The 9,516-nt window shown below is 33.4% G+C and overlaps 1 protein-coding gene across 2 annotated transcripts in view; it reads left to right on the top strand.

The window, feature by feature from the left end:
- The window catches only part of RBM43 (RNA binding motif protein 43), a 15,439-nt gene extending 9,286 nt beyond the window's left edge, over window positions 1–6,153 (top strand). The window contains exon 4 of one of the 2 annotated variants that reach the window (XM_074216010.1): window positions 307–6,153. In XM_074216010.1, coding sequence (XP_074072111.1) covers window positions 307–1,077 — 771 coding nt within the window. In that variant the 3' untranslated portion in view covers window positions 1,078–6,153. The remainder of the gene's footprint in view (window positions 1–306) is intronic. The other variant, XM_074216009.1, reaches the window with a different exon arrangement.
- Window positions 6,154–9,516: the final 3,363 nt, after the last annotated feature.

The raw sequence follows: 9,516 nt of genomic DNA on the forward strand, positions 1-9,516 counted from the left end.
GGATTTTGAGCAAGAATTTCTAAAACAAGAAGAGTTAAACAAGAGCATAGGAGGAATTAAGGAATACAGCATCTTCAAAGACAACTTGATTTTAAAAATGGGTTCAGAATTTTGTCCTTGGTAAACAATGTGATCGGAGATTAGAAACAGGAAGTGTGACAAGAATGTCATTTCATTACTTCAAATGAAAACTAATTTTGGCCTGGATTATGCCAAGTCAATAGACATAAGAAAAAGGAAAAGTTGCATTTTGAATATAGCTCTTTTGAATAATTCTGTTTCAATTTCTTTCCTTTTAAATTTTAGGTCATTCGTTATATTTCTGTTCATCTTGATTTATCCATTTTTGGAAAGGAAGCTGTTCTAGAAAATCTGGTGACAGAACTTAAGGAGAAAATCCCATCCTTGAAATTTGACCTTGGGAAAACTAATCGAGAGGTTATTGTTCAAGGGTCATTTTTAGCAATCAAGAAGCTAAAGGACATTTTGTTATTAAGGGCCAGTTCTCTTCATGGAAACAACACAAAAGGTGTCAGTCTGGAAAAAAGAAAGAAGGAGAAAACCTATCCAGAATGTAGTACATCTGTGTCATCAGTTCAGTCTGCAATGCCAAATACTACCAGAAATGAACAAATAGTTGTCCTTGATACAGATGTATTTAAATATATGAAGTATAACCAAATATATGAAAATATTTTAGAAGACATTGTGAGTAAAGAGATAGTTAATGATGAAGTCACCACAATATATTTACAAGATTCTCAGAAGAATTCTCACTCTGATCACTTGAAACAAGTAAAGAAATTAATTGAGGAGTTTTCATGCTGTCTTTCCTTTGAGCTACGAAAGGAAACATTATCTTTTGATGGAAAGGACATGGAAGAGGGGAAGCAGATTTTGTTGGCATGCCAAATATTGAAGCCACGGTATCCCCAGCTTCTGGTTGAATATTATTCTAAGCATATTAATATTATTGGGAATTCTAATGATACCTATCAATTTAAAAAACTTGTCATGAAGTCTGTGGGGGAAAAACTAACTTCAGACAGCACAATGACATTAGCTAAAATGTCCTAGAATTCTCAAATCTTTCTCCACAATCAATAATTTTTTAGGAAAAGGTAGATTTAAGTCTCTCCTTTAGAATATCTAGATTGCCATCATCATGCTTCTGTCAATATCATAAATATGTAGAAAAATATGGATTGATTCCAAATAGAATGCCAACATAAATCACACCTTGACACTTAAATGTGTTTAATATCAGATCATCATTAATGAACAAATATCCACTATGGAAAGACTATGTGATATTTGAATATTATTTGTAAATTTTGGCATGGTATTCTTTAATTTTCTCCTCGAGAACTCTTTATTTTTTAAAAAATAGATTTCTATTGAAATATTTTGCTCTTATATTGCTGATATGTCTTCCTTTATGGCTCCCCTTACACTATCTCAGAGAGCCACCCTTATGACAAAGAGAAAAAAGTAAAGAGAACAAGGGAGTGAAAAATCAGGAAACCTGTGAACATATTGGAAAAATATGACATTGAATACAATATTTCAAGCACATAACACTCCACTACATCAACCCTTCTCTCTACTGGGCTGGTGAGGTGTACTCTTACAGTTCTTCTTTGGTGTCACATTTCATCATTATAATTTCTCAACATTCAGTTTTGGTTTGTTTGTGATTGTTCTTTTTATTCACATTGTTGTAATCTTTGATTTTTTCCTAATTGTATTTATTTCCCTTTGCAATAATTCATAGTCTTTCCATGAGAACATTTTTTTTTTTGCCAAGACAATGGGGTTAAGTGGCCCAAGGTCACACAGCTAGGTAATTATTAAGTTTCTGAGTCCGGATTTGAACTCAGGACCTCCTGACTTCAGGACTGGTGTTCTATCCATTGAACCACCTAGCTGCTCCAAGAACATTCTTAAAAAGAAGAAATACTGTCTAACAGAGGAAGCACTATTTTCTACTTCTCTTACTGTATCACATTTTGGTGAAAACGTGAGTATGAATCTTGTGCTAAGAATATTCCTGAAATTTCATTCCCTCCATGAAGTCTTTCATAGTGTAGGCAAGTCCATAACAAAACTCATTTATCTTTCCCCTCAAACCCTCTCTTCTTTCATATTTCCCTAGTCCTGTCCAGGCTACCATCACATTTCTATTAAGTTCTAATGATTCATTAACTGTGATCATTAAGTTCATAATTTTTGATAGCCTAGTAATATTCCATCTTATCTGTTCCAAATTCTTCTTTTGGTGAGAAGTCTTTCCAAGTCCCTCTTATTTTATTTTTTAAATTTTTTTTAAATTTTTATTTTTTGCAAGTCAAGTGGGGTTAAGTGGCTTGCCCAAGGCCACACAGCTATGTAATTATTAAGTGTCTGAGACCAGATTTGAACCCAGGTATTCCTGACTCCAGGGCTGGTGCTTTATCCACTGCACCACCTAGCCCCCCCCCCCCCCCAAGTCCTTCTTAATGCTAGTGTTTTTTCCTCTCTGTCTTGACTCCAATTTATCCCATATGTATATTGTTTGTGTATAGCTGAATGTTCTCTCCCCAGAGAACAAACACTCAGAGAGGAGGAGAGAGGAGTGACTATTTTTTCCTTTTTTTTTTTTTGTATTCCCAGAGCTTTGCTCATAGCTGCTTATTAAATGCTTGTTGACTGACTGCCAGACTAATTTGTTTCCAAAAATTAAAATTAATAAACAAATGAAAGAAAATAGGCCCATTAATGAATTACTGGTGGAATTGTACACTGGTTTAGTCATTCTGAAAATTTTGGAATTATGTTGCAAAAGGCACTAAATTGGGCATACCCTTTTATCCAGTGATACAATTACTACACCCATACTCCTAAAGACATCAAAGAAAGAGGAAAAGGACCTATATGTACAAAAATAAAAAAAGTCATTTTGTAGTGGCAAGGAACTAGAAACTAAGTGGCTGCCTATCAACTGGGGAATAGTTGGACAAATTAAAGAAAATATCCATAATAGAATAATAGTATACGAAGAGGACTGAAGAGATGAGTTCAGAGAAACTTGGAAAGATGTGGACTGATGCAGAATGAAGCTAATAGAATAGAGAGAGAGCAATTTATAAAACAACACTAAAAAGATGAACGATTTTGAAATTGCATTGATAAATGCAATGACCAATCACAATTCTAGAAGAAATATGCTATCTCCTGACAAAAGGTGATGGATACAAGACGAAAAATAAAACATACATTTTTGGACATAGCTATTATGGGAATTTGTTTTGCCTGACTTCACATTTGGAACAATGATTTTGCTTTTCTTTTTTTCTTTAAAATTCATTGAGAGTGTGTGTAGAAGGGAGAGAAAATAAATGATTCTTAACTGAAAAATAAAATTTTAAAGTGAAGTTTAAAAAGAAATAAGGTAATTATATTTTATTTTGGATCACGCATTCTTTAAGAATGAAAATCAGTTGAAAATCAGATTAATATGAATAACTTTTTTTTCTAGAAGTCATCAGGCCATTTTTCTTTTGACATAAAATGATGTCCTACAAATTATGTCTAATGTATTGAAATTTATCTCACCCAAGGCAAAGAACAGGTTGAAAAAATTATATTTTGGAGAGCTAAGAAAATAAATAACCAGTTATCTTTTGTCAAAGAAGGATTTTTCTCTAAATTTTATTAAAAAAAAATTTCTTTTTAAATTTAAGGCAAGGATTTGAATTCTGGTCCTCCTGCCTCCAGGACTGGTACTCTATCCACTGCACCACCTAGCTGCTCCTCTAAAATGTATTTCTAAACTAATTTTAGGTAAGTTGGAGATTCCTTGGGAAGACTAGTAATTTGATAAATATTTGTGTTTATGTAATTAATTACAAAGGAAACAACCATTAATGTATTCACTTGAATAATTTTAATTATAAATAAATCATATTGTTCCATTTTGACCATTCTAAAATCTAAACAACAATATCATTTCAGATTTCTCATAAGGATTATATTTTAGTTTGTTATTAAAGGGTAAAAAAACCTTTCAGTTTTTGAAATGTTGCATCCATTTAACTTTGAGTGAGGCATTTTAGGTTAGAGAGGTCTATTTCATCTTTAAATATAATATAGATGTTACATATGACTAGGTCAAGAAAAATTTTATCTTTGCTAATATAGTTATTCTTCACAAATGGTATAAAATGAATAAAGATAGTGTATTGCTTTAATAAACATCTACTTTGAGAGAATGAAGTTATTTCAAAAGTCTGACTATTGCCACATTGTAAAAATAATTTGATAGGAAAATCTTGAGAGGTCTGTTAAGAACCATGCCATCTATATCCAGAGAAAGAACTATGGCATCTGAGTGCAAAGCAAAGCATACTATATTTACTTTTTAAAAAACTTTTCTGTTTTTCCTTTCTTTCTCATGATTTTTTTCTTTCCCTTTGGTTCTTATTTCTCTTTCAAAATATGACTAAAATGGAAATATATTCAACATGATTGTACATGTACAATTTTTACTAGACTGCTGCCGTGGGGAGGGGGAAGAGAGGAGAAGGTGGTAGAAAATGTGGAACTCATAAATTTGGAAATGGATAAATGTTGAAAAACTACCATTGAATATAATTGTAAAAACAAAATAAAATTTCAATTGAAAAAAGATTTGATAATGTGATTGATTCTTGAGAATTCTTGAAAATGACTACATAAGAATGTTTTGCCATGTTCCTGTTCAGTTGAGTCAGTTTGATTAGCAAAGACATTGTTATTTTCAGATATTATTTATGTATAGTAAATTTTCAAATAGCCTTACAATGTGGAGCACATAAAACTGTGTTTTTCAAAAATAGTTAAAAATTTTATTTACGGTGAAGAACCCTCCTTCACTGTTGATGCTTAGTCCTTGAGACTTTTATTCTCCGAGGTAAGCCTAGATCCTACTATCTCATTAACCTACTGTAAATTTTTTTTATTATAAATTTGACAAACATCAACAATTACAGATCTTTCAACAATACTATAGTTTCTTTTACTTTTTTTTTTTTTTTAGGTTTTTACAAGGCAAATGGGGTTAAGTGGCTTGCCCAAGGCCACACAGCTAGATAATTATTAAGTGTCTGAGACCGGATTTGAACCCAAGTACTCCTGATTCCAGGGCCGGTGCTTTATCCACTGCACCACCTAGCTGCCCCAATACTATAGTTTCAATGAAATATAAGATGCCTATAGGATGATTTCCAAATTACCTTTACCAGTGCAAGTCAGCACATTATGGTGTTAGTTAATTGTCTAGAGTAGGGCTGTCCAATCTACTCAAATTTTTATTGAAACAGTAGATAATATATTTTGATTTGCCATTTTTAGTGTGAGTTCTGTGGTAGCTCAACATCTGTAAATCCACAGGCAGATTGCATAAATCACCCTGAGGGCCATATGTGGCCTATTGCATTTTAGAAAGCCCTGGACAAGGGCACTGAGAGGTTAAATGTTCAGCTGGGTCACCCAACCAATTTTGACAGAGGTGGGATTTGAACTTAGGTCTTCCTGGCTTTGATGCCATTTACTTCTCTATCCCTTACTACTTCTGGTTCTTTGGAGTGGACATTTGTCCCTGGGGCTGGGGATAGTGTGTATTTCCTGTGCATTAGGGGGATTTCCCAGGGACCAACTGAATATCTACTCCTCAGGTCCAAGAAAACCTAAAAGATGGCACCAGGTAGGGCAGTGGTGTGGAGAGAGTTCCTGAACTCTGAGTATCTGGATTCTACCATGGAGAAGCAGGGTCAGAGGTACATTATAGTTCTATCTGCTCTTAACCACAAGATCCTCATGGTCGCTGGAAAGAAGAATCGTATGGTCAGGTGATGGTAATTCTGGAAGGTAGACTCCCAAGAATTTCATATTATGTATAGTGATTTCTTTTTTAGATTTTTTTCAAGGCAATGGGGTTAAGTGGCTTGCCCAAGGCCACATGGCTAGGTAATTATTAAGTGTCTGAGGTTGGATTTGAACCCAGGTACTCCTGATTCCAAGGCTGGTGCTCTATCCACTGCGCCACCTACCCACCCCACGCACAGTGATTTTTAAAGAGAATATCTCTTTCTATTGCTTCCTGCTGGACTTTGTTGGTAATGTATAGAAATGTTGATGATTTATGAGGGATTATTTTATTTCTTGCAACTTTGTGAGTTATTTCAATTAATTTTTAGTTAACTCTCTAGAATTCTCTATATCATTTCATCTATAAAAGTGAGAGTTTTATTTCCTTATTGCCTATTCTAATTCCTTTAATTTCTTTTTCTTGACATTGCTTTTGCTAACATTTCTAGAACAATATTAAATAATAGTGGAGATAATGGACATCCTTGTTTCTTCCTTGATCTTACTAGGTTTTAGGTCATTCCTATTTAGGATAATTCTTGCTGATGATTTTAAATAGATTCTACTCATCATTTTAAGGATATCTCCATTTATTCTTATGCTTTCTAATTTTTTAAAATAGGAATAAGCTTTACTTTGTCAAAAGTTTTTTAGGGAATTTTTTTTGTGAGAAAACTTACTCTACCATGACAGATTGGCAACTGTTACTGGACTTGAGTCTTAGAAAATTGCCTGGGTTAATTGGAGGTTGTTACTTGCTCAGAGTTTCACAGTCAATTTATGTCAAAGTCTTTCTGACTTAAAGGCTGCCTCTCTACTTACTATGCCATACCTCTCATTATTTAATTATGTGTCATCAAATTTGTATGTATTAGTGTTATATAGCTGGCTTAGAAATGACAACCTTCTCACATGTAACTTAGTGGATAATCACTCCTCTCTTTAAATGTTACTTCCTCATTTCCTTTTTAATCTTCATCTTGGGCTTTAAGTCAATAAAAGGATATGTTCTTAAATATACAAAAATATATCTTTCATTCATTATTCAATTAACTTTAAGTCCCATCCCTAATTTATAAACAAACTAGGGAAAACTATTTTCTCAAAAACTTTTGCCCTTCCCTTTATCTCAGTGTTCAACCCCAGACACAATAGATTTCCTAGATTGAAGCAGCATTAATATTATTGTTTATGAAACTTATTTTAACAATAAGTAATAAATACTTAGAATATTATCTTTTATGGATGAAGAAGCCTGTGAGGGCTTAAAATTTATTCATTTAACAAACATTTATAACTTTCTTCTATGGAATGGGCAATAGTGCTGGGTACTAGAGAAAGACAAAAATGCAACAGTTTTTTTCCCGGAGTTTACATTTCTTTGGGGACATGGCTAACCCAATGGTGTCAGACTCAAATAGAAACAGATCCCTACAGGTCCCATATTGACTTAGAAAACCACAAATTAAGATCATTTAATGTTTTATTATATATTTGTTTTGCTGACCATCTCCCAATTACATTTTAATCTAAGTCCTAGCTGCACTCTGGAGTGTTGTCTCCACCTCTGCCCTGGGTAGCCTCTGAATTGTGACTGGCCTTCCTGCTTTCTCTGCTTGTCTAGGCTATGAGTAACGTGCAACTTATTTGAGCAAATTTTTCTCTAAATAGTCTTATGACCATATCACATATTTTCAGGCCTCTTATAATCTTTGTGATTGATGTAAGATAAACTGCCATATTCTCAGAGAACCCTACTATGCCGACTTGGGCAAATCTTTTCCCCTTTTGGACTTGTTTTTTTTCATTTATAAAAATGAGGGGATAGAATATTATTGTAACTGTATCACAATGAGAAAAGTTAACAAGAGCATTACTGCTCTTCAAAAATTTGGAGAGAGATAAGCAATCAAATAATATCAGTTGGATTACCATTCCTCAACTCAAGAAATATAGTTCACTTAGAATGATAATTCAAAATCTCTCAAATATTCTCTTTAGAATATCTTCTCCAGAGAATTTCTTTTTTAAAAATTTTTAAACTTTTTCATTAAATAACTTTTTAAAAATTCCCTATCCCACACCTTCCTTCAGTGAGAAACACAACAACAAAAAAATCTTTATATCAAGTAAGTATAAGTAAGCAAAACAAATTTCCACATTGGCCATATCCAAAAATGAATGTTTTATTCTCATGTTATGTATTCTTCATGGGATAGGGGTTTGTCTCAGTTATACCAAAGTGTATCTTTAGTATTTCCTCAAATAAAAGATGACAGTTAACTCACCCAATCTTTTGAAACAAGTTCTCTTAATCCTTTATCACTGTAGCTTTTACCAGAAGTATCAATCTCTGATTTTTCTCTTATCACATTCAACTTAGATCAATGTATACCATGGAAACAATGTAAAGACTAATAGACTGCCTTCTGGGGGGGGGGGGGGGAAGGAAGATTGGGGGGAAAAATTAGTAAAATCTCTCTCTTTTTTTTTTTTTTTTAGTTTTTGCAAGGCAGTGGGGTTAAGTGGCTTGCCCAAGACCACACAGCTAGGTAATTATTATGTGTCTGAGGCCACATTTGAACTCAGGTATTTCTGACTCCAGGGCCGGAACTCTATCCACTGTGCCACCTAACCACCCCAAAATTAATAAAATCTTAAAGGAAAAAAAAGTATCAATCTCCTTCCAATGTAATTGGGAAATGTTTAAAAAATAACAATGCAATTTGGATAATTTATTGTTTTCTAAGTTGACATGGGGGTAGGAGGAATTCATTTCTATTTAAGTTTGATAACATTGATTTATGCAATCTCTCATCCATGATAATTAACACCCTTCAGAATGATGGTGAAACTTTAAACTCCTCCAGATTTTTTCTCCCTCTTAAAATATTACATTTCCAAAAATATAATTTAAAAACTGCAAAAATACAATAACCTCTGTAGGAGGAATTCTGATGTTGAAGATACATATGAAAGAATAGGTTGCATGCAGGGTTCCCTATTGTTGGAGCTGTGAATAAATTCAACTGTTCTGGAAAGCAATATGGAATTATGTACTATATGTTACTAAACAGTGTATGCTCCTCAATGGAATTATGCCATTATTGTGCCTAAATTCCAAGGAGATGAGAAAAAAAAAGAAAATAGTTCTATACTTAGAAATATATTTAGTGCTGTTCCTTTTTGTGTGATGGCAAAACAAAACAAAAATGATAAGGGAATTTTCCTTAATTAGGGCATGGTTGAACAAATTGTAGAATATGAATGTAATGGAATGTCATATAAAATGAGGGAAAAGATGATTTAAAAAAGCAATGGGGGGGGCTAGCTAGGTGGCGCAGTGGATAGAGCACCGGCCCTGGAGTCAGAGGTACCTGAGTTCAAATATGACCTCAGACACTTAATAATTACTTAGCTGTGTGGCCTTGGGCAAACCACTTAACCCTATTGCCTTGCAAAAAAACCCCAACCTTAAAAAAAGAGTAATGGAAAAATTATTATCGAGGGAAGAGAGCAGAAGCAAACAACAGTTTATACTATAATATTAATTTTATGAAAATGAATAATTTTAAATAGTCATATGAATTGAAGAACAATGAAATGAGCAGAATAGGATAATCTAGTAAG

Source organism: Macrotis lagotis, chromosome 1, assembly GCF_037893015.1.
Source record: "Macrotis lagotis isolate mMagLag1 chromosome 1, bilby.v1.9.chrom.fasta, whole genome shotgun sequence".
NCBI lineage: Eukaryota > Metazoa > Chordata > Mammalia > Peramelemorphia > Peramelidae > Macrotis > Macrotis lagotis.